Source organism: Pongo pygmaeus, chromosome X, assembly GCF_028885625.2.
Source record: "Pongo pygmaeus isolate AG05252 chromosome X, NHGRI_mPonPyg2-v2.0_pri, whole genome shotgun sequence".
NCBI lineage: Eukaryota > Metazoa > Chordata > Mammalia > Primates > Hominidae > Pongo > Pongo pygmaeus.
The window spans coordinates 33,645,792-33,671,982 of NC_072396.2; the positions used below are offsets into that span (position 1 = coordinate 33,645,792).

The window sequence follows — 26,191 nt, forward strand, 5'->3', positions numbered from 1 at the left end:
TTTAGCCATATAACTGGGTTCTGACCCACGGGATGTTGGTGGAGGTGACAAAAGTCCCTTCCTGACTTAGTCAGAATATTCTAAGACCCCCTCTATAGCTATGCTGTGTAATGTGGTAGCCACTAGCCACGTGTGGCTTTGGAGCACCTGAATTGTGGCTATCCTGTGTTGCTGAGACTTGCTGGAAGTGTAAAATTCACAACGGATTTTAGAGAGGTGGTACAATAAATAATGCAATAAATAATAGTAATTGATATAGCGATTACCTGTTGAAGAAATAATATTTTTGTTTTACATATAGTTAAATAAATATTATTAAAATTACTTCTCCTGTTTCTTTTCAGTTTTTAAATGAAGAAATGTAACTAGAAATAAGAAATGTAAATACTATATAAACTTTTTGCAATACATTTCTATTGGATGTGCTGCCAAACTTCTCAGGATGCCTATATATCTTTCTATTCTACTACATCTACCATTCGTTTCTTCATCATTAATTATTCTATATTTTTTATTATAAATTTACTGTGTGCTAGGCACTCTAATTATTCCATTTTTTATTATAAATCTACTGTGTGCCAGGTACTCTTCTAATAATCACCTACTGTTAAGATACAGGATGGGACATGTGACTTCATGATCAAAAGGGGGAAAACACCCTGATATAGGAACTGAATTTTACAAGATTTTTTGTGCTCCAACTTCAGTCCCTGCCAGAACAAGCAAAAGGAGTGACTACAATGTGGCTTTCTAAATGGTTGTATTGAGGACCACAGATGCTGGATCCTGCCTATTAGGAAGAATGAGCACACTGAGTTATGAAATGATAAAAGACTCCTGTGTCTCATTCTTTGGCCTTCAGGGACTGTGGTGATTTTGCAATGTCTGTGAATTGCCCAGGGCTTCAGTGACTGTGGTGATAGTTCTAAAACAGGGACACACAGCTTTAGGAACAGTTTCAGTCTATAAGTCTGACTATATGTACTTCCTGCTGATAAACTCATGCTTTTGTCAGTCTTTTGCTAATACTGAAAAACACTCATAAACCATCCTCCATTTCCCATTATTATTCGAGCATTTAGACATTCAGAGTTCTCAGACTATTTTTTCTTTTGAAGAGAAAATGTGGGTGGTTTCTTTACAACTTTTTTCTTTTGCGTATTATTGTTAAACACCGTCTAATGTTACATAGAAAAGAATTGGTTGAAGACAAGAAAGACAGCGTCTAACAGAATATAAAATAAAGAAAAACAAAACCAAAGCATTCAAATAACTAATATGAGAAAGGTATCATTTGGTTTATTTTCTACTTGGGCTAGACAGTTTCAGTACTTCTGACTTTTCTCATAAGTTTTTTTTCCTAATATTTTAAGCATTGTTTCTCTTCATTATCTTACTTAATCTAAAACAGTTCCCTCAAAACCTTTTTAATTCTCTTTTAAAATCTTTACTTTTATATCTTTTAAAAATATATGCATCAACATTATACTTTAATGCTAACAAATTTTACTACAGAAAATTGTGAAAGAACCAAAACAACAGTCCTCTTGTTGTAACCACAAAAGCTTACTAATTCATTTTTAAAAGAAATTATATTGCCTATTCATTCATCTTTTGGTTACCTTCTTGCTCAAGAAGTAAGGTACTTTGCAAATGGCATAGTTGATCCCAGCACCTAGATATATACATCTCTAATCCAGTGCCCTTTATATTCAGAAGGTAAAACTGTAGGTGAATTATCAGCCCAATATAATAAGATCATATCAGTGTGTCACTAGTGGAGAGTGTCCACGTTCTTGGTGTCTTGATCAAAGAATTGGACAAAATGCACAAACAAAGCGAGGAAGGAATGAAGGGATTTATTTAAAATGAAAGTACACGCCATAGTGTGGGAGCGGGATGAGCAGCGGCTCAAGTGCCCGGATAAAGAAAATCTTCTGGGGTCCAAATACCCTCTACAGGTTTCCCATTGGCCACTTCAAGCTCACCCCACGTAAATGAAGTGGTGGCCTGCAATTGGTCTGACTGGTTGTGGAAAGCACCCAATCAGAGGCTGAAGTAGAGTTACACAGGACACACTCCTGTGCAAACATCCGATTAGTTGCAAAAAAGCAACCAATCAGAGGCTAAGGTGAAGTTACAAAGTTGCACTTCTATGCAAAGACTGGGCCCGCAATCAGTCTGATTGGTTGGGGACAGCCAATTTCCCATCGGCTACACAGAAAAGGTGGGAGTTTGCAAAGGGAGTAGCCTCTGGTCCTTATGTTACTTAGGCGTGGAAAGTTAGGGTTTTGCCTTCAGTTTAGTTCTAGGGAAGTCAGCGTGAAATGGCCTTAGGTTCCCTTCCTCCAGACCCTATTCTTCTGCCTCAAATGTGTGATTTTTTTTTTTCTCAAAAAACAACAAAAAAAAGAAAAAATTCCTCAGGGACCTCTGCACCAGGTATACTAAAACAGAGCAACACACGAAAATGTACTTCCTTTTCTTAATTTTTCAAAATTTTAAATTTTTTTGTTTCAATACTTTTGGGGGAACAGGTGGTTTTTGGTTACCTGGGTAAGTTCTTTAGTGGTGATTTCCGAGATTTTGTTGCACCCATCACCTGAGCAGTATACACTGTACCCAATATGTAGGCTTTTATCTCTCAGCCATCTCCTACCCTTCCCCCTGCCTTGAGTCCCTAAAGTCCATTATATCATTCTTACGCCTTTGCATCCTCATAGTTGAGCTCCCACTTATGAGCGAGAACATACGGTGTTTGGTTTTCCACTCCTGAATTACTTTACTGAGAATAATGGCCTCCAGTTCCATCCAAGTTGTTGCAAAATACATTATTTCATTCCTGTACTTCCCTTTCAACCACAGAAAACAAACAACAAATGTTATCGTTTATGAAGAACAAAATCTTGTGTATTTTGGGGAGTGGAAGAAAGGTAGCACTTCTTTTATAAGTTAGCGCTATTATTTTATAACGAGACATCTGATTAGCTTACCTACAACAAAGTGGAAATAGAAAATATATAATATACAGTAAACTATTCATATAATGTAACTGTTTAGAATCTTAACTATCAGGCAGTATATTTAATGATCTTTCAAGTTGCTTCGTATTTTCTTTTTGTCCTTTTTTTAATTCAAATTATTGGTTTACTGACTTAGATGATAGGTTTGTTCTTTAGCAGATATATTGAAATGTCTCATATAAATAGTCTCTGAATAAAATCACAATATCAGCTATCATAAAACTCTACTTACATAGCTCATTTAATATATTATTAGAAACAGTCCTCATTTTAAATGCTCCTTCCAGAATGTATGCACATATTATACAGTGAGGCATACTTAAATATTAACAGGATATTGCTGACATTCCAAAATTGTATTCAATGTTTCAGAAGTAAGTTATGATACTACAATCAGTAATATAAAGCATTCTGCTTTGATTTTATTCTTAAAAGATAGAAACCAAATCAAATTTACTTGAAAACTGGCATATTGAAATCAAACATTTCCATCCTTTGTGGAGATAGAGAATACTCCAGATTCTTGAAGAGACCATTAGAGAAAATCTAGGCCAACATTTATTGTTACTAAATGCATAAATTTATCTTTCAGTATCAGGAAAATATATGAGTATGAACATCTATAAATATGTTTTAAAAATTATTTGAAGCCTTTCCATAAAATGAGAGGAAGAAAACCTTTTAAAAAGGCATAACTCTACAAGCATAAAGAGAACAGGAGAAGAAAAATGAACAACTCAAGGTGTTAGCAAATTTTGGGAAGTACTTCCTTGCCTTACGGCTCTAACAAAGGTTGCAGGCTCACCCACTATGTTCCTTGGCCAGGATGAAGTATCAAATATTCTTCAAATGAGCTGTGGTTTCTTTCAATGTGGAATGAGACTTAGCAATGAACATCTGCATGGTAGGTATGCTCATTACTACCAGACCTTCCCAGTTGATAGAAATATATTTTTACAAAACACATTTTAACAAATTGTTAGTTTTTATTGAAAATTTAAATTTAATATGATAGTTTCCCCTAAGTTTTAATTTATAATTTTATATTTCCCTATCCCTTCATCAATATTTATTTTTAGCGTTTTTCTGGCTATTTTTACTTGTGTATTTTTTTATATAAAGTTTATAATCAATTTATTCAACTCCAGAAAAAAGTAATACTTATTATATTGGAATGTCTTTAATTTACACATTAACTTAAAAACAATAGTTTACTTTATAATGTTAACCCATGCTTTTCAGGAACAAGGTGCATCTTTCTCCTTGATTTCCTTTTGGGTTGTTCAGGAGAGTTTTAAACATAGGTATTGAAATTTCTTGTTAAATGTGTTTCTTGTTTTTGTTGTTGTTATTGTTGCAAATGGGTGTGCACCATCCATAAAAACTTCTAGCTCATTATCTATAAAATGAATTTTATTGATTTTGCCTGTAAATTTTATAGTCTACTAACTTACTAAATTATTTTATTGGTATTTGTGTTCATATTTGTGTTTGTTAATATTATTGTTTTTTGTGATCTCTTGAGGTAAACAATTATATCTGTAAATTGGGATCCCATTACTGCTGCTTGCAATTGTTTTGCCTTGAATTGGTTTCTCTTGTCTGGTTGCAATGGCTAATATTTTCAACACAATGTTAAGTATTAATGGAGGTAGCTGTAGTACTCATATGGTTTTCCTGTCTTTATCCAGAATGCATCAGATGCTTCTTCTTTAAGTAATATATAAACTTTCAGACTTTACACACACACAAACACACACACACACACAAACACACACACACGCATATATATATAATATGTCAACAAAATTATTCAATTCTGTTTTATATTAAATGTACTTTAATCATGAAATAGTTTTTAATTTTATCAAATGTTAGTATGTCACACTTAAATATAAACCGAAAGCTAAGATCACTTGTAATTTGAGGAATGACTTCAATAATGAGAAACAGTTCCTCAAAATAAAACAAATAAGAACAAATGAGAAGAAGACAGAAAACACGAGCAATGCAAGCAGAAGAGAATTATGGGAAAATTATCATTGAGGTCCACAGAAAGTTAGGAGAGAAATAATTGTATTTTATAAAACAAGGTCATGACAATATAAAAAAATGAACAAAAACACCTATAATTGACATCCTATTTAGTGGTGAGAAAATGAAAACTTTCTCAGGAAGATCAGGAACAAGACAAAAATGTCTCTCTTACCACTGTTTTTCACCATCATATTGGAAGTCCTAGCTAATGCAATAAGCCAAAAAAAAAATAGACTTATCTATTGGAATGTAGAAATGAAGCTGTATTTCTTCATAGATGACATGGTCATCTATGTAGAAAATCTGAAAGAATTGAAAAATAACTCCTGGAAATAATAAGCAATTGTAGCGAAGTTGCAGGACACAAGATTAATATATAAAATTCAATTGTTTCTTATATACCAGCAATGAACAAGTGGAATTTGAAATGTAAAACACAATGCCATTTCCACTAACATTTTCAAAAATAAAATACTTAGGAATAAATCTAAAAAATGTACAAGATCTTTACAAGAAAACTACAAAACTCTGATGAAAGTTATCAGAGGAACTAAATAAATGGTGAAATATTCAGTGTTCATGGATAGAAAGACTCAATATTGTAAAGAAGTCAGTTCTTCTCAAGTTGATCTATAGATTTAACACAATCCCAATCAAAATCACAGCAAGTTACCTTGCCTTATATAGATAAACCGTTTCTAAAGTTTATATGAAAGGCAAAAGACCCAGAATAACCCACACAATATTGAAGGAGAAGAACAAAGTTGGAAAACTGACACTATCTGACTACAAGACTTACTATGAAATGATAGTAATCAAGACAGTGTATTGGCAAAATAATAGACAAATACATCAATAGAACAGAATAGTGTGGAAATAGACCCACATAAATAAAGTTTACTGATCTTTGACAAAGGAGCAATGGCAATAGAATGGAGCAAAGATAGCCTTTTCAACAAATAATGCTGAAACAACTGGACATCTACATGCAAAAAAATGATTGTAGACATAGACCTTGCACTCTATAAGATCAGAAAAGAGACAAAGATCAAGTTACTGCTACTGGATTTACAAGTTAACATTCACTGGTTGTATACACACATACAATGCTAGAGGCACTTGCGTCATCTCTCATTGTTCCTTATTTTTTAATAGAGATAAATGTATTTATTCTTGTTCTTGAGGACAAATTTTAGGAGTTGAAAATAAATACTCCTTCCATAAAAACATACTAAAACTAAAATTATTTTCAATGATTTCCCATGGGAAATTTACCTATACTTTGCCACCAAACTCTCTCCTGCAATAGTCTTTCTTATCCCGGTAAATAACCATCCCATCCTTCCTTTTGCTCAAGCTGAAACTGTTTTTCTCCACTCTCTCAATCTCCATTTTTAGTCCATCAGCAAATCCTGTTACATCTACTTTCAAAATGTATCCAAAATTTGATCATTTCTCCCCAGATCCATGGACACCAACCTAATCCCAGCCACATGCACACACCCAGCCTTCATTACTACATTATCCTCTAACTCATCTCTCTGCTTCTACCTTTACATCCTACATTCTAACTTACATTATTTCTGGCTACTGTTCAGAACTCTCAAAATCTCCTAATCTCCCACAATGTACAAGCCAAGACCTTTACAATGGTCAATAAGGCCGTATCGGATTTGTCCTTCTAATACCACTCCACTTGTAGCTTCTACTGCTCTTCCTCAGTCACTCTGCACCAGCCATCTTGACTCCCTTGTTGTCCCACAAACACGCACTCCCTCCTCAGAGTGTACATATTCTTCCCTCTGCCTAGAACTCTCTTCTCCAAGACACCTGCAAGATTCACTCCTTTCCTTCCTTCAGGTTTTGTGTATGCCTCTTAAGTGAGGCTTTTCCAGGACCCACTACATAAAATAGCAACCTACCCTTTGAAATATCCCTATTTTACCCTTATCCTGCTTTATTTTTTCTCGTAGCACTTGTCACTCTCTGAAATTCTATGTTCTACTTGCAGAGAGAAAAAACAAACAAGTTGACAAACAAACACAGAGAACGTCAGATAGTTTGCTAAATGTTTCCCTCTTTGGTTTAGCTCGCTAGCTAACAGGGCCTTATGATTAAAGGGACTTGATCTCTTAACTGTTATATTCAAAACACTAGAGCACCTGATATGAAATAGATAGAGAATGTAGACTTCATGTGTATTTCTGTCAAAGCATGTTTCCTTAAATATAAATTATTTGTAAAGGATAAGAACTTGAAGTACAGATATAATACTCAGAATATTTATTCTCTGACTGACATAATAACTGCAGGTAATTTTAATAGGACTAGTTCCTATGAAAAGTACTCTCCATAGACCTTGTAGATCGAAGACATTTTTTTTTTTCTTCAGGCCAGGTGAACTAAATCAAAGAAAGAAACATTCAGCAAATTCATCTGCAACTGTCATTTGTTCTCATCAAAAGACAGCTAATGCTAAACCAAAGAGTAACTTCACACATTTCTAATGAAAAGGTCTCTTAGTTTGCATTCATCACCTGGCCACAATTCTGGACAAGACCGAAAGTGATTACTTGTTTATTGATCACTTTTTGTCTATTTTTACTATTACTTATCTCTGCATATAGAACTGGCATAGTGAAATTAGCTAAATTAGGATACAATAAAGCAAAGCCCTTTTAAAAACCATACTCTGCCTTTTATGTTCCAAGATACATACAAGTCTGCCCTCCATGTGCGTTACAGGAGAGGTTTCTACAGTTAAACTTATGTCAGTACATTACTGTCAGACTAGATCTTAATTCTTTGTGTTCTGGCTACCATGATCATAATTTGAAATATAATTCTAGGAATCCATAGGAATCTTGGTAAGGTTAAAAATGCAACACCCTTAAGTGAAGCACAGAGGAAGACCTTCAGAGTGTCACTAAAATGAAATCCTTCTGCTGAAGCAAAGTAAAGCACAAAAGAGAGATTGAAAGACTCTGTAGGTCAACTGGAAATGTTTTATTCTTAAGAAAAATATATAATAGCCCATGAAAGGATTGCAGTGAAAGAAATTTGCGGATACAGTCAATAGTAATGCCACAACAAACTGTTTTTTTCTAAACTTTGAACACAATTATATTAATATCTTCATTCATTGCCTATCTGCCCTGAAACACAAAATAACTAGGATTTTAAAAAATATCATATATATAAATCAGATAAGTATTTTTAAGTCTTATAACCTAAAACAACTATATATACGTATATATATACACATATACGTACATATATATACACATATATGTGTATATATACACACGTACACACACATACATGTGTATATATACATGTGTATATATACACACATATACACGTATATACACATATGTGTGTATATATGAATATGTATATGTATATATACACACATATATGTATATATACATATATGTGTGTATAAATATGTATATATGTACATATATGTGTGTATATATATACACATATATATACACATTTTTTAAAAAATAGGTATAGGTTGAGCCACTCAAATCCAAAAATCCCAAATCCAAAATGCTCCCAAATCAGAAACCTTTTGCGGGCTGACATGACACAGAAAGGAAATGCTCGTCGGAGCATTCTGGATTTCAGATTTTTGGACTTGAGATGCTCAGCCAGTAAGTATATGCAAATATTCCAAACAAAAATCCAAAATTTGAAACATTTCTAGTTTCAAACATTTTGGACAAAGAATGCTCAATCAGTATCAGATTGATTGATTTTGAGACTTTTAACTCATTCAGTTTTTGAGTATAGTCCCCACAAAATAAATCCCAATTTAAATCAAGTACTTGCAGTGATTCTCAACTGGAAAAAGGTCATTCCCCTTTGAGGGTTCAATAAATTCCTCAGTGGGGTTTCCTCAAACATTCTCTCCTACAGACCTGATTAAATCACTGAGATTCTAACACTGAGGTTCTCAAAGTGTGGTTCTTTGGCCGTCAGCATCAGCATCACCTGAGAACCTGTTAGAAATCCGGATTCCTGGGTCCCACCCTAGACCTATGGAATTAGAAACTCTGACTATGGGCCTCAGCAATCCATGTTTTATCACATTTTCTAGGTCATTACAATGCGTTTTGCTGCATCGTTTTGGAGTGTGCATGGTATCAAACAACTCTACAAAAATGGTAGCCTGCTTGCTTTTCCATTTTAGGTCTCTATGTCTATTGCCAAATGTAAAGGGTAGACTTCAGACCAAATTTTTCATGAAGCATTAGTGGTCGTGGGGCAGTCTAATTCTTCTATCATTGCCTATTGTTTTAGAGCTTCACAGTCTTCAATCAGAAGTTGCAAATTAACATGACTAAGCCATTATCTTATTGTTGGCTCAACCAGCCCCACAACAATATAATTCTTCAAGAATGGCATTATATGCCCTCTCACAACCTCTCTTCTTCACTCCTGAAGATCTCCCTTGCTGCTACCCACCTGACAAGTCATACTTGTTTGATTATTACACATTTCTACATGCAATTCCTTCTGCCTTCATCTTTCTTGAAATCGTCTCTGCGTAGACAACACCAGATTAAATGTCACCATCTTTTAAAAAGCTGTTATCCTCTCCAAGCAATTAGTCATTCTGTCTTCTATGTTCCCACAGCATTTCTATTGCATTAAAGATTATGTTTTATTTTAATTATTTGTTGATGCAAAATTGTTTCCTTTCTCAGATGATAATCTCTTGGAGAGGGAAAACCATGTTGGGTTGTGCCTTCATCACTGTGTGACAGTATGATTAGCACACAGCTGGCATTCAATAAGTATTTTAAATGTTGAAAGGTTATTTTAGTAAACATATATCTCTGATAGGATGGTACCAGAGTGTCAATTGTTTTTTTCAAAATAAAAATACTTCACTAATGTCCATATATGTTGTTTTGCTAGAAAGCAAAATAAAATCAGATAAATAATGGATAGGCCCATCAGCCATAAAGAATTGGTTTTTTTTGCTAGCAACAATCATGCTAATTGGTAAATATTTACATATGCAAGCTACGTATGCTTGGCACTGAGACCACTCCAGAAAACATAGGTGTAATCAATAATTCCAAGTTTCTTGTATCAGGACATGGTAACTTAGAGACCAAAACATTTACCTTCTAAAAGGAATTGTTAAGATCTCAGTAACACTGGGTTGATAAACAACAACATATTTCTAAGAAACTTCTTTACTATTAACAATAAGTGATTTGTCTTTCATTGAAAACAGTGAGACCTATCACAATCCATTTTTGTCTCACTAACTGAGTAATATCCTTTGTTACTTAGGTACTTTGCAAAGATTGTTTCAGGAAAATATTCAAGGGAATGGTTCTCAGTAGATTAAACCATTTAGTATAATCATCTTGATTCCACACACAAACACATCATTCAACAAGTCATCTTAAGACCAAGTGTAGATGTTAGGGAGTTCACATGCCAGTAAAGTGGTATTTTGAATTTTGTATAAAACTGTTTTAAGTTAATATTCAAATTATCATGTAAACACAATCATTTGTTTATGAGTAGTAGAAATAAAAAGCAATGTTTGAAAATGAAAATATTCACTTTAGATAACTATACTGAAAACTAAGCTTACTTCACTCACCAAAACGCAGTATGTAAAAATATTAACATTTAAAGTACAAACAGTTCTTGACTTAAGATATTTTGACCTTATAATAGTGCAAGGTGATACACATTTAGTAGAAACTGTATTTTGAGTACCCATACATGCATTCTGTTTTTCACTTTCAGTACAGTATTCAATCAATTACATGAGCTAGCTTTATTATAAAATAGGTTTGTGTGAAATGATTTTGCCCAACTCTAGCATAGTGTTAAGCGAGCACATTTAAAGTAGGGTAGGCTAAGCTATGTTGTTTCGTAGGTTAGGTTTATTAAAGGCATTTTTGACTTGTGATATTTTCAATTTATGATGGGTTTATAGGGACCTAACCACACAAGTTGAGGGGCATCTGTATTAGAAATCATTCAGAAAGAATCAACTAAAAAACTTCCTAAACAATGGTTGCATTTTGGGGTTACTAAACATTCAAAGGTAGATTAAATCCTCTGTGAGTAAGCAAGCGTTTAATACTGCCTGTTATTGAGTCTTCACTGTCTCCAACCCCCCTGCCTGCTTCTCATAGGACTTATCAATCTGATGATGTGTCCCAAAAATGCATTATTGGGTAGGTGGAATTTTTGTCCCAACAATAATAGGTATGGAAATATCATGAGTTTTAGAGTCCATTTTCTTGGGTCCTAGCTTCATCTCTCCTATTTACTGTGAGCAAGCCACATAAATTCACATTTTACTCATCTTGAATACTTGTATCATATGATTATTGGAGCAACTAACCATATACATATAATTTTCAGTAGGATTATTAACATCATGGTATACATAAACAAAAAGTTCCCAATCCTCACTATTTCTGAAACGAGGATTTCTGTAAGTTTCCTGTATCAATATTCATCTCTCCAAAATAATTGCACTAAATAATTCAATTGTTACCAAAGTCTTGTACAGGCTGCTCATCAGCATCCAGAGACATAGTTCACTGTACGTCATCTTCTCTAATGATTTAATTCTTCCTATTATCAGATAAAATGAAACAGGAAGCCAGGGGCACAGGAGCAATTTTAGATCTATGTAAAACCTTCCATGGCACAATAGCTCTGCTCGATTACTTCTGTTAAAGCAGGCACATTGCACAATAGTTATATATAAATGTGTTAGTTATATACAGATTTAGAATTAACTTACACAATGGAGAGGTACATATATATTGTTACCTCCTTCACTGAAATAATGTTTTGCCGCTTTGTCCCAGTATCATCCTTTTATTAGAAAACTTCTAAGCTCATTTTAAATATAGAATATGTTTACTGGGTGTGTGTATGTGTGTGTGTGTGTGTGCACGCATGTGTGTGTGTTTGTGTGTACGTGTTGAGGACATGAATTGGCATACAGAGTGTAGTAGGATAATAACACAAGAATAAATGCTTTGTTTTCCCTGTTTGATGCCAAGAAGGTAGCCAAAACCATAATCAATAAAGAAATGAACAAGTATCCAGAGGAAAATCACCCATCGAAAACTTTAGTTCTGAAAAATCTAGATTCATATTAAGGATTGATATATTGTCCCAATTAAACAGGATATTGGGATAAGGGAGTTAAGATTCGGGGACAGTGGAAATTTGCAATCAGTCCGATTAAAGAGAGGTTTAATGAGCTTCCTCAAACACAGGGAAAGGGATGAAGTTGTGAAGGCCAACATCCTACTCCCTTCACAGAGTTTCCAAATGTTGTGCTGAGACAACCTACTTAAATGGCTGTAGAGGCCAGATACCAAGCACAGAGCATCATCAGCAAAACCTTCTGTGTTCAAGCAAGGCAGGGCATTGTGGACAAGCTGTCCTTTATGTAGTCATGTTTACTTGGCTATTAAGCATATCAGCTATGACCAAAATACACTGAAAACCAGGACACTTACAGTATTCTGGACTCTACCTGGCCCTTCGGAATGGAAGTGGGAAGAAGTAGAAGAATGCAAAATGTTTCGGAGATTGAATTTCTCACCAGTCAGATTGTTGGGGTTACTAGTTGCTGCAGGAACAGATTCATCCAATGTAGAGAAACAAGGAAATATGGCTTATTACAAACTAGGTTGTAGAATTAAAATTCATGTGCATTTCAATAGCATCACGAAATTATGGAGTTAGGAACACAATGATTACAACTAAAATGTCATGTTCTCAAGAAGACCAGGTAACAGCATGGAAAATAATAGAAGTAAATAAGAAGGAGAGATTCAGTAGAAAAAAATTCATAAATGTATGCATTTTTCAATTCAATTCAGAAAATATATTACATAATGACAAAAATGGGAATATTTTGTGTTTATATGATTTACTATTTATAATGCCCTTTTAATATACGTTTTGTTACAAGCAGGCATGAACAGATAAGAAAAATAAGACTCAGAGAATTTCAGTTTTGTATTTACCTTTCTTTTCAAATAAATTAAAGTATGGATATAACGTTTTCTCCTAAGGTAGAGAGTAGTGTAAAGAAGCCTGCTTTATCAGAAAATAATGCGCTGGTGGGGCTGCGGAGAAAATGGAACACTTACACTCTGTTGGTGGGAGAGTAAATTAGTTAAACCATTGTGGAAGTCAGTGTAGTGATTCCTCAAAGAGCTAAAAAAACAGAACTACCGTTCAACCTAGCAATCCCATTACTGGGCATGTACCCAGAGAAATATAAATCATTCTATTATAAAGACGTGCATACATATGTTCATTGCAGCACTATTTACAATAGCAAAGACGTGGAATCAACTCAAATGCCCATCAATGATAGACTGGACCAAGAAAATGTGGTACATATACACCATGGAATACTATGTAGCCATGATCATGTCCTTTGCAGGGACATGGATGAAGCTGGAGGCCGTTATCCTTAGCAAAATGATGCAGGGACAGAAAAACAAGTACTGCATGTTCTCACTTATAGGTGGGAGCTAAATGATGAGAACACACAGACACATAGAGGGGAACAACACACACTGGGGCTTATTGGAAGGTGGAGGGTGGGAGGAGGGAGAGGATGAGGAAAAATAATTAATGGGTTCTAGGCTTAATATCTGGGTGATGAAATAATCTGTACAACAAACCCCCGTGACACAAGTTTACCTATATAACAAACCTGCACATGTACCCCTGAACTTAAAATAAAAGGTAAAAAAAGAAAGCCTACTTTACTGACTCACAAGTTTAGTGTTAATTTACACTACACATCATGCTTATCATGCTGGCTAAAAGGTAAATTAAAAAGAAATCTTGCAAAAAGTATGTCACATCAATTTATTTTATCACATGATATTGTCCAAAGAGGGTGAATCCTGGCATTTTAATGTGGACATATATGTTGCAGCAATGAAGACATAAATGAACTATTGTGGCAGGCCAGGTCTCACTAATGCAGGCCTCCACAACAACTGTTTCAGCACTGAGTGAGTGGTAAAGTTAAATATTAAAAGCTGATAGAGCCAGCACCCTTATACAAAGGCTGGAAGGTAACAAAAGCCCACCAAGAGTTTTGCCCAGGCCTTTCCTGGGCCTTGAAGCATGACAAGATAATGAAGGAATTCTTAACAGGACCCTTTTAGGATTAAAAAACCTTTATTGGGGGTCTGAAGAAACTCCCCAGGACTCCACAAACAAGTTTACTGGACGTCTGAAGGAACTCCCCCACATTCCATGATTTAGCAGGAGATAAGATAAGGGTAATCATCTCAGCACCTGGACCCATTTAGATAAAGTAAATTTACTGAGGCTCCAGAGGAAGGTCTTCAGGACTCAGATCTTAGTTATAGATTAAAAGAAGTTAATCGTTTATGTCTTTAGATGAATACACACTTACATGTAGGCATATAGCATAGAAGGTATGTAAGCTCTGGAAAACTTTATAATTTTGAGTTGGTCTGGGGATAATTTCCAGGTCTTCTCCCTGTAACCAGTTACAGAAATAAAAACTCCCTCCTTTTCCCATTCATCTGCATCTCGTTATTGGTCCACAAGAATAAGCAGCCCAATCCTCAGTTTGGTCCAGGAACACTATCATATCATGGGCTTTTGTGAAGACATTAGACAAAACTAATTATGCATTTCTACTTCATTTAAGTCAAACATGCATACTATGTTGGAAAAAAATCAGACAGAAGAGTGAAGTATGGAAATAATGATGATCACTAAATTCAGTATAGGATCAAAACCATCATATCACTCATTGGGAGATAGTTTATCTCTCTCAATTGATCTAGCAGTAAATATTTTTTCCCATAAAATTTTTTCTCAAACACAAACATCAAGCACATTTTATGACAAAATTATTTTTGGTCATGTTTTCAAAACTGTACTTTCCTTTAATAAGCCTGCATGGATGAGCAAGATTTTTATAATGCGAATTATATTTGTCATAGAGTATACACGAGGCTTTTTAAAGGATTATAACATATCAATAAATTACATGGAAAGAATATTTACCCTGAATTAATCTTATCAAGAAACGGTTTTATGTTTATGTGGAGACAAATATTGTTAGTTATCTCTATATAATAGATGTGATAAGTCACATTCTAGTAGAATTTTTTGGAATCAAAGGTTAATAGAAGACTTATTTTAAAAAGAGATAGGGCTTATTTTTAAAATGGTACCGGGAAAGTGGAAAATCAGTTAGATTTACTGCAAAGACACATTTGGCTTCAAATGATGCCACAACAACAAGGATACATTTAATCACATCTATTTCCTTAAAATATCCTTTCCGTAGCTTTACAAAATAACAAGGAAATATTTTGTGGTCTCTCTATAATTTACAAATATTATATAAATGTGTATATAAAAGGCAATGAAAAATTATCATCTGTCTGTGTGGTAAATTAGACACAGATAGACATTAATATGACTATAAAAATGAATACGAGTTAGATTTATTAGTAAGGCATTTTTATAGTTGTGTGAATGTGCGTGTGCCTGTGTCTAATTTACCACACAGACAGATAATTTTTCATTGCCTTTTTTCTGTTTTTAAAGTCCTCTTCAACACAATTTTTCCACTCAGATTTTCTTCTGTTTCTAAAGTTAGCATAGATTTAATGATTTGTACTACTGACCTAGTATATTTATTATATTTATATAGAGCACTAGTAATAAACAATGAGATTATACAGAAGATATACATTCCTGCCTTTGATGGGCTCACATTTTAGAGCTTTCTTCATAAAGGTTACCAGATTCCCTCTAGCTCAGATTACTGCTTTCTCAGACCACGCACACTGAGCCCACTCAGTTCTACTCCATTTATCAATTAACCAAAAACTCCCAAATAACTGTGCAGGTTCCATGAGATCAGGAGATGCCACTTCAACTAATCTGTGTATCCTACAGGGCTAGAATTCTGCTGAAAGGCATGCAGCGATGCAATAAATTGCCAAATGATATATATATCACAATTATGTTTAGCTTTTGGTATCACCAAGTGGCTTAAACTGAATCAACTAGCTTCCTCTAAATTCCCATCTTCTTCAAAAGTGTCTAAAATAATGCAGTCACTTAGCTAAGTTTTGACAGAAAAGAATAAGACAAGAGGAAAAGGATTCTTTTCAAGTTCTCAAAATTAGAAGTTAGTGCACACGTATATATACATTTTACCCTTAAATAAGTTTTCTCCTCTGTCTTTGTAAACTTTTATTTCTATTCCTGACACCTAGGATATGCTTGATAATAGAATTTCTGTACTTGAAAGAATGGTGACTCTCCTGATCAATTATAACAGACTTAGGGAGAACATCTGTAATATAAATGAAAAGTGTGAGTTGAATTAGAGGATGCAAATATTTTGGAAGAAAACAATAAATGTACTCATATATGTGAATACTTTACAGTTTTAAGATATGGGCATTCATAAGGACAGAAAAAAATGTACCGAATTGCTCTGAGGCAGTGCTAACAATATATAAATAGAGAGGATGGATTGGATATCAAGCTTTGATTTGTATATTAACAGGTGAGTTGTGATAAATGATAATGGAAAAGGTTAATGCACAGAGCAAAGATGTATTTCAATTTGTGGGAATGAGGATATACAGTACTTGACATGTTTACACACCTTTTAAAAATTACTCTAGTTCAATTCAGAGATTCAGAGTATTGTTACATTTATTATTTCAGAAAATTTCTTCACAATTCTGATTTGTCTGTATGTTTGTTTGAAAATATATCTCTCGTCTGCTTCAGAATTCCAAAACTTAAAAATGTCAATGATGCCAATATATACAGCAATTAAACTATACATAACCATCTTATAAATGTTTGGAGAATTATGAATACCTATCCTAAATATCCTGGGTTTATTTTTTATTTATTCTTCTATATTTGTGTTCTTATATTTTATTTCACTTAGCTAAAAAAAGTTGAGGATTTGAAACACATTTTTAAAATACATGTTTCAGTTTATGTCTGTAATAGAAATTTATTAATTATTCAGCAAGTAAATAAAATGAACTTTTATTAGTTAAAATTCAGTAAGTTAAATTAAAGAGTACATGGCAACATTCTGCTACCAAATACCACAAAGAATAGATGATAGTCTAAAAATGTTCGTCATAGAAAAGGGAGAACTTTTGAGATTGGCTCTCCTAGTGGATTGTTTTGGATCCATTATCATGATTTTTACAAAATCAGACCGATAGAGGGAGTAATTCATAGCTATTAAGAGTATCAGGCACTTTAGTAGAAATTTTCACTTTTAGTGACTCTTTAAATCACTATAATAAGAAACAAAATATCCATTATCAAAATTATGTCACTCTTGAAGCCTTGGGTTTAAAGGCCGTATTTTATTAGCTTTATTTTTCCATTATCTTGATTTGATGTCTCAATTAAGCAATCAATATATACATATACAAACATTCATGATGGAAACATAAGAAAACCGACTCACCAAACATTTGATTGATTTACCCAAATCGAGAATAATAATTAAAATGCAAGTCTTTTAAACCTTGACATCCCAATAAACCTCCATATATTGTATTCCTAATACTAGTTTTCAAGGTAAGAATATCTTGCTCTGTGTTCACCTGTAATCATCTAGAGTTGTGCTATTGATTAGAAATTGAGTTGTATTTGCAAAATAAGTAAATATTAAGAGTACCAATTGAAGCCTGCACAAAAACAAGATGAACTTATTGTCTTTAATCATTTGAAATATGCTCTAAATTATAGTGGCTGAATACACCCAAAGCAATTATATTGTTTTTCTTGACCTTGGTAAAGACCAAGAGGGACCAAAAAATGATAATTTTCACAACAAAATTCCCTCGTATCTTCTTCTACTGTGTGACATATTCTAGCTACTTGATGGAAGATTGCAGCTATAAACTCTGAGGACTCATGTCATTAAAGAAACTCACATTGTCAAGAAGAATCAAAGATATACATTTTATATAATTAAATAGTGTATCTTTGCCATATCTTCTGCTGCTTACTCCTTAAATAAGAGTGAACATAATATTCCCAGATTTGCGTAGCTAAAATAAAATGACACTATGAGAAAAATAAAACGGATTTTTAAGATACACAGGTACGTAGTCCATTTTGAAAATTTCACAACTTAGATCTTAAAAGTAAAGTAACAAACCATTCTTACCTTAGAAAATTGTGCATTTACCCATTTTGTGAATGTTTTCTTTTGAACATCTTCTCTTTCATCTAAAATGCAAAATAAAAAAATAAAAGTTAGGAAGCAACTTTAAATATAATTCATATTTTACAACCAAAGTAACTTTCCATTATGATGTGTTAGTGTTATTTTACATTTAGTATTACATTCATTGATAAATGGAATTAAACATGAGTGATGCTGGTTTGGGGCATCCAAATTAAAATTACATCTGAAAAATGGCCAGGCGCGGTGGCTCACGCCTGTAATCCCAACAGTTTGGGAGGCCGATGAGGACGGATCACTTGAGGCCAGTAGTTTGAGACCAGCCAGGCCAACATGGCGAAACCCCGTCTCTACTGAAAATGCAAAAATTAGCCAGGCGTGGTGGCATGCACCTGTAATCCCAGCTACTTGGGAGGCTGAGCCAGGAGAATCATTTGAATCCAGGAGGTGAAGGTTGCAGTGAGCCGAGATCATGGCACTGCACTCCAGCCTGGGCAACAGAGCAAGATCCCATCTCAGATTTGTAATATCTGAAAAATAATTAATATGACCAAACCCATAGTCATTCAAATATTGTATGATTATAGAAAAATAGTCTCATCTGAATAATAGTATTTATTCCCCAGTTATGAATAGATACTCCAGTATAATTAAAAGAAACTCTCAGCTGTCATTTACTCTGAAAAACTATTTCGGAGCCTTTCCCCCCATGCCATCCACCCAACCATGTAGAAATGATTATTCCTTCCTTTACAGCATCTACATACTCTAACATGGGCCTGATCTCACTATGGAAGAGGTTTCCTGATGAGCAGGAGCATGGTTTAGTTATCTTTGCTTCCCAGAACTTAGCACACTGTCTGAACAAATTAAGAGCTCAGAAAATACATCTGACAAATATGTGCGTGCTTTAAGGGAGGGGAGATTCTACAACTCTAAAATTTCTAGGACCTCTTTTCATCTAAAAGTCAGAAAATTTCAAATAAAAATGCAAGTGATACTCTTCATGCCTTACATATAAATACTCAAAGAAAAAATTCCCCAAAGATTTATACTAAGGGATTAGGGAGAAAAATTATAAAAAAACAGCTTCACAGAATTCATGCTTCTACAAATGATCTTTTTGCCCTTAAACTGGAAATTAGTATTAAGTCAAATGGACAGAAAAATCATCAATCTTGATATATTAAAATGTTTTTCTCCAAGCAAAAGACTATTTTTTAATTATTGTAAATATAATCATATTAGTTAATGTTCAGTAAATGAATGCATCTGAGAGATATTTAAAATTGATAAATTTTATATTTTATTTACTTGGATCAAAAGAACTGTTATTAAAATGCCCTTTACAAAGTAATCATATTTGCTCTCATATATTTTTCAGTAGTAAATCTCTGTTGCTTCTCTTAAAAACATAAGGAATCACTTTCGCATAACAAATGTATGCATGCACTAAAAATATCTGTTTACCTTTAAATCACAATACTAATCTATAAGTAGATTCCTTTAATCAATATGAGAAATAACAGTGAATAAATAAATTTCAAACTGTCATCTTAGGTGAGAAATTTTACTTAGCATCACAAAATACATTTTTCTTATTTAATTATGTTATTCACACAAGCTTCTATATGTATGTTCAATATCAACATTATTCACACGGTATATGATAAATCTTAGCTACAATATGGAAGTATTTCCTTTGTTGACAAGGGTGAATAAGTAAAAACAGATAGTAATAGTTTTCAAACCTATTCTAGCCTCCTTCAAATCTTTACTTTCATAAAATTAATACTAGCGCTTCCAAAATAATTTTAAAAAGAAATGGAACATTTCAAATGGTCAAAATTAAACCATCTTCATTGACTTTCTGGAGGAAGATTGGTCAACGCATCATTTATCAGTAGTACATACATATATTCCTAAAAGTAAATGACCTTATTTGCAATTCCACTTATTTTTCCTACGTGCGCATGCATACCTTCTGTCAGAAAGCAGAGAGTAAATGAGTCAGTTGAAAACATACATTCAGATGTCTTTGAAACATACCCAAAACCCTCTGCCAAAAGCTCAATATGAGGTCTTTTGAAGTGATTTAATCTAGAGGCTTTTAAGTGAAAAATACGTAGTAGAATAAAATTTTTATTCTTTTCAATTATATGGACAAGGAGCAATTTTTAGGTAAGCATTGAAGGCGGCACGAAAACCTTGACATTATGTGCGAAGTGTTACGTATTTACTGTGTAAATAACACTAAATGTGAGCTTCAACATATAAACATCTTTGCTAGTTGTCCTCTCTTACCTCTATGTCTTTAATACAAGAAAAATATGTCTTCAGTGAATTATTGTTTTATTTTGGTATAGTAACATATATTTTCTTCAACATAATAATTATTAATACAATTAATTGTATTGTTATTATAAAATATATAACAATTGTGCCTTACTATTCATAAGGTTGTTTTAATTATATCATCTCAATCTGTATGTAATTTACTACTTTATACATAAACACAAGCTGAGGGGGAATAAAGCTATTAAGTGACAGAAATGAACTTGATACAGATTTTCTGAATCAAAGTCCGTGGCTTTTCACATTGACCAGATATCTATCATTTACATTATAATTGCATAATTAACAATACAGAATACCATAAGATAATCAGAGTCACAAAAGGTGAACATATGAACACAAATGCAAAATAACCATGAAATCAGAGCTTCTATTTTGAACAACTCAAGGAGGTTCCATGTATGTTGTAACCTATGTGAATAGCATCCTGGAATTTTGCAATGCATAACTTATTTGTCTGTATGAACTGATCTAGAACTGAATAATGAACCTTCCTTAATGGTGCTGGATGATATGGTTGTTAATACTTCAAATAATAATGCTCTTACATTTACTAATTGATATTTGGTATTTCAATTTTCGTCTTATATATCATTACGGAAATATTTTAACATCCAAAAATCAATCAAAATTTTTGCGTCCACACTTTTAAATTCCCCATAAATATATATTTCACATAACCAAAATAATATTCTTTTTCACTTATTTTATCATAAATCTCATATAGGCTGCTCTTTCCTTTTGTTTGCTATTAGAGACTAAATCACAATAAACATGTTCATGCGCTCACTTCTTTTTTGTTTTTATAATTGTCTTCCAATAAATTATCAGTTCAACATTATGAAAACCTTCATGACTTTTGCTAAATATCTTTATAATACTTTCCAAGTGATCACACCCACTTCTACTGGTACCAGAAAGAATGAGGTTGGGAATTATCATCGCAGCAGCAGGTATGTCATTGATAGGAGTTTCATTGCTTTAGTCTTTTAAGGTATTGCTGCTTTGTTTAGATGTAAGGAGATCCTTGATGTCTGCTTTAATTATAATTAATTTGATTACTAATGAAGTAGAAGATGTTTCATGCATTTATTTATTCTGCATGTTCCTATTTTTGTCAAAATACTTGTTTATATCCTTGCTCATTTATCTATTGAGCATTTAATATTTCAAAATTAATTGGAATGAGATAATTATATATTGGTAATTCTTAAACATTTCAAGTCATGGGCTCCATTTGATTTTCTGATGAAAATAATGAACCTTCTCTACAGAAAAATGTCTACACGTACGTATTTGCATACAGTTTCATAGAGTTTACTGACCTCCCTGCAGAAAACTCCTATTACCATAAAATCCAAGTTAACAATCAAAATTAAGCTACTTACTTTTAGTCAGTGAATGAACATATTTTCCCGAGTGGTCATATGCCTTTTAATTTTTATTTTATTATGCTAAAACTTTATACTTATTTACTTGAATTGATATATTTTTATTGCTATTTGTCATATTGCTTAAAAGTTGACTATTTTAAGTTGTATACCCTTAGTTAACCTAAAGCCACCATACATACACATCACACATACATAATTGTTCTAGAAACTATTTTGATACGTTAACATGATGTATATTTCTGTAGTCACATAGTCTATAGTAAAACATATTAATGTGCAATCAGCAACAAAGCAAATGAGAAAAGAATAAAGTGATAGCTGTTTTATTACAAAATGATTATATGCTCCTGTTTAGTCATTTCAAGCAGCACATATTCTATTTCATTTCCTTTAGGGTTTGTTTATAACTGATTTTATTTTACTAATAAAAATATGCATGTGCGTATTAATATGAGAGGCAAAGAAGAAAATCTCTCTTAGGAAAATTTACTTGAAAACTGTTCCCTGGAGATGTCAAGAAGTGAAGAACCACTACTTCATAAATTGCAAAAACTGACCAACGTTTTATTTTATTCTCTCTATGGGGAAAACCCACATAAAATTAGCTTTCTAACATGACATAAAAATTGTATTTCCTCTCAGTAATCTTTAACCCCTTCTAATAAAGTTATTTTTATTCAGCATATGTGGCCTTTCATATTTTTTAAGATTAGTACAATGAACTTTTACCCTGTTATTATCTTTTATATTCCTTAGTCCCTCAGGAATATAAATGTGGGATATATTAAATTGCAATAGTCATGATTCACAAGAGCAAGTTACTGCAGAAGAATGATACTGGGCAAACTGAGGGAACATTAAATCTGTGGAACTGGCTTCCAGTCGCTTTGCAGGACTTATTAGAATTGCGGCCTTAAAACTGCCAAGCCTCAGCCTCTTTAACTGTGAAATGAGAATATTAATTGCTTTTTAACTAATGGAGCTATTGACAAGATATAATGAGATCATTTACTTATGTAATAATTTATAGAATAATTATTTACAGAATGCTTACTGTGTCCTGGCCATTGCACTAGTTACTGACAATATAAACAAGATTCAGTCTGGGAGAGCTCTTAGCCTAGTAGATAATAGACACATCATAGATAAATATGAAACATTTTGCATAAACAAAAATATATATAAATTTAAAGCGTATTATAGGAGCATGGAGAAAGGAATATGTAGCCACATGGGTGTTAGAAAAGATATTTTGGAGAAGGTAATGGCTAGGTTGAGTTTAGAAGGATGAGAGAAAGTAAAGAAGGAATAAAGGTAGGAGGAGGATAAAGATGAATCTCACTGAGCAGACAGTAAGGACAAGGACAGAGTGATAAGAAACTGAAAGTACACGCTCATTCACTATGCAATTCTGTTTTGTTGCACTCTAAAATGTGAGAAAGGGAGTGGCATGGAATGAAATTGCAATGAGAGTTAGGAGCGAGATGCTGGAGAGCCTCCATAAGACCTCTTCTCTGCTATCAGATAAGACAATGTAAGTGAAAGCATTTAAAAACTGGAGGAAAAAAAAACCAGAAAAACAGTTCTATAAACACTAAAAATTATTCCCATTACACAAAGCAATTAACCATAATCTGTACAAGAAAATAAAATTTTTTTTGACACAAGGTCTCGCTCTGTTCCCCAGGCTGGAGTGCATTGGAACCATCATAGCTCACTGTAACTTCAGACTCCTGGGCTCAAGCAATTCTCTCACCTCTGCCTCCTCAGTAGCTAGGACTATAGGCACACATGACCACATCTGTCTAATTTTTAATTTTTTTTCTTTTGTAAAGATTGGGTCTCCCTATGTTGCCCAGGCTGGTCTCAAACTCCTGGACTCCATCAATCCTTCTGTCTCAGCCTCCCAAAGTGCTAGGACTACAGGTATGAGCCACCACATTCAGCCTAGAAAAACATTTTTTAAATGATATTTCCTTGGGGGCTAGTTAATATGTTAATTGAAGATCTTCATCCCTAATGTGACACAGAAAATGTATCTTTAAAAGGAGAAGGGAATATTAAAGTTGATACCAGTTTAAAAATACACGTAGTGAAGAAATGCAATGGAATGAGTTAATTTCACTTAAAGAAAGAACTATGAAGCCGGGCGCGGTGGCTCACGCCTATAATCCCAGCACTTTGGGAGGCCGAGGCGGGCGGATCATGAGGTCAGGAGATCGAGACCATCCTGGCTAACATGGTGAAACCCCGTCTCTACTAAAAATACAAAAAAGTTAGCCGGGCATGGTGGCAGGCCCCTGTAGACCCAGCTACTCGGGAGGCTGAGGCAGGAGAATGGCGTGAACCTGGGAGGCGGAACTTGCAGTGAGCCAAGATCGCACCACTGCACTCTAGCCTGGGTGACAGAGCGAGACTCTGTCTCAAAAAAACGAAGAAAAGAAAAGAAAAGAAAGAACTATGAAGTAATATGGGAGAGCAATTAAGTTCAGTCTGTTCTCTGCTTCCACCAAACATGAGAAAAAAGAAAATGAAAAATATGGAAGATTAATGATAAACATTAGATAAGGTTATGTGATACTTTGGAGCATTATAAAGGAAGGCAACAAATTTAGGACATATTTAGAAAATGGATTTACTGTGCCATTAATATTACAAAATGGCAATGCAGAGTGGAGGAGGCTGCAATGGAAAATGGTATGAAAAATGCTTTCTCTTAAATCTGAGTAATGGTCTTTGATTATGCGATTTTTCTACGGCCTGAGGTGACGTTAGTGGTCAGCTTATAATGAGGAGGTCTAAAATAATTAAACTTCTGCACAAAGAACAGAAAAACTGTTCATGTCAAAGATATTTCTTTATTTCCCGTTCACTTTACAATCAATGTAATGCAGTCTTCTCCGCTCATCATCCTACAAAAGTTGTTCGTAATAACATCACCTACATCCTTTCTCATTTCCAAGAGAGTGACTGTCTGGATCAGAGCTGTAATCCCAGCACTTAGCATAGAATGTGTTACATAGTAGTGCTCTATAAGGGTGTTTTAAGTTAATGAAGACCAGATTTACTTTTTAGTCCTCTTCTCATTTTTCTCCTCTGCAGATATTAATTCTATTAAACTCCGGTAGGCAGAATAATGCCTCCTCAAAAATGGCCACGTGCTAATCCCTGACATCTGTGAATAAATTATGTTACATGGCAAAGTGGAATTATTGCAGATAGAATTAGACTTTCTAATTAGCTAACTTTTGATAGGGAGATTATCCCAGATCATCTGGGTGGGCAGGATGTAATCACAGGGGTCCTTAAAAGGGGGAAATGTTGGCATAAGGGGAGAATTAGAAAGCAGTATGAGAAGGACTTGGTCCAAGGTGGCCGGTTTTGAAGATGTAGGAAGAAGGCCGTGATACAAATAACGTGGGAATTCTCTAGAAAATGGAAAAGGCAAGGAGACAGATTCTCCCCTGGATCATCCAAAAGTACACAGCCCTTTTGGCACATGACTTGAGCCCAGTAAGTTCCATTTTGGATTTCTGACCTGCAGAACTGTCTGAGAATAAATGCATATAATTTTAAGCCACTAAATTTGTGGTAATTTTATAGCAGCAATAGGAAACTAATAAATTACATTTCATATTTAAGGCTATTAAGTGACAAATGTGTAATGACACCTACTAGGTGGTAGAAAAACAACTGTGAGAAAGACAGTGTCTCTAGCTTTTTTCCTTCTAGCTTAGTGAGAGAAGCAGACACAAAAAAAGGGTATGTTGATACAAATATACAGATAAGTTGCCTGATGAAGAAACTACAGAGTCCTGTTACGATCATATATTAAGGAAACTAATTTGAAAAATCCAGAGCTTCCTTGATGAAGTGACATCTCAGCTGAGTTTTGAAAGTTAATTAAGGGTAGAGAGACAAGTGGTAGAAAAGAGAACTCCAGAAAATCAAAAGAGCAGGTGAAAGTGTCAGGATGTGAGAGAAAGAGTATGGTCCTTTCCCAGACCTAGAGATGGTGGAGGACGATAAAAGTGGCAGAGATGACCCTAGAAAAAGTGAAATTATCATCAACCTATTTATGAAGAGCCTGAAAATATAGCCAGAGGGCAGTTTGAAAT

General features: G+C 33.9%; 1 protein-coding gene across 4 annotated transcripts in view; it reads right to left on the bottom strand.

Moving 5' to 3' along the window:
* The window catches only part of DMD (dystrophin), a 2,105,574-nt gene that overhangs the window by 1,898,396 nt on the left and 180,987 nt on the right, over nt 1-26,191 (bottom strand). For all 4 annotated transcript variants that reach the window (XM_054470954.2, XM_063660502.1, XM_054470953.2 and 1 more), the window contains exon 2: nt 18,307-18,368. In XM_054470954.2, the coding sequence (XP_054326929.1) occupies nt 18,307-18,368 (62 nt within the window). The remainder of the gene's footprint in view (nt 1-18,306; nt 18,369-26,191) is intronic.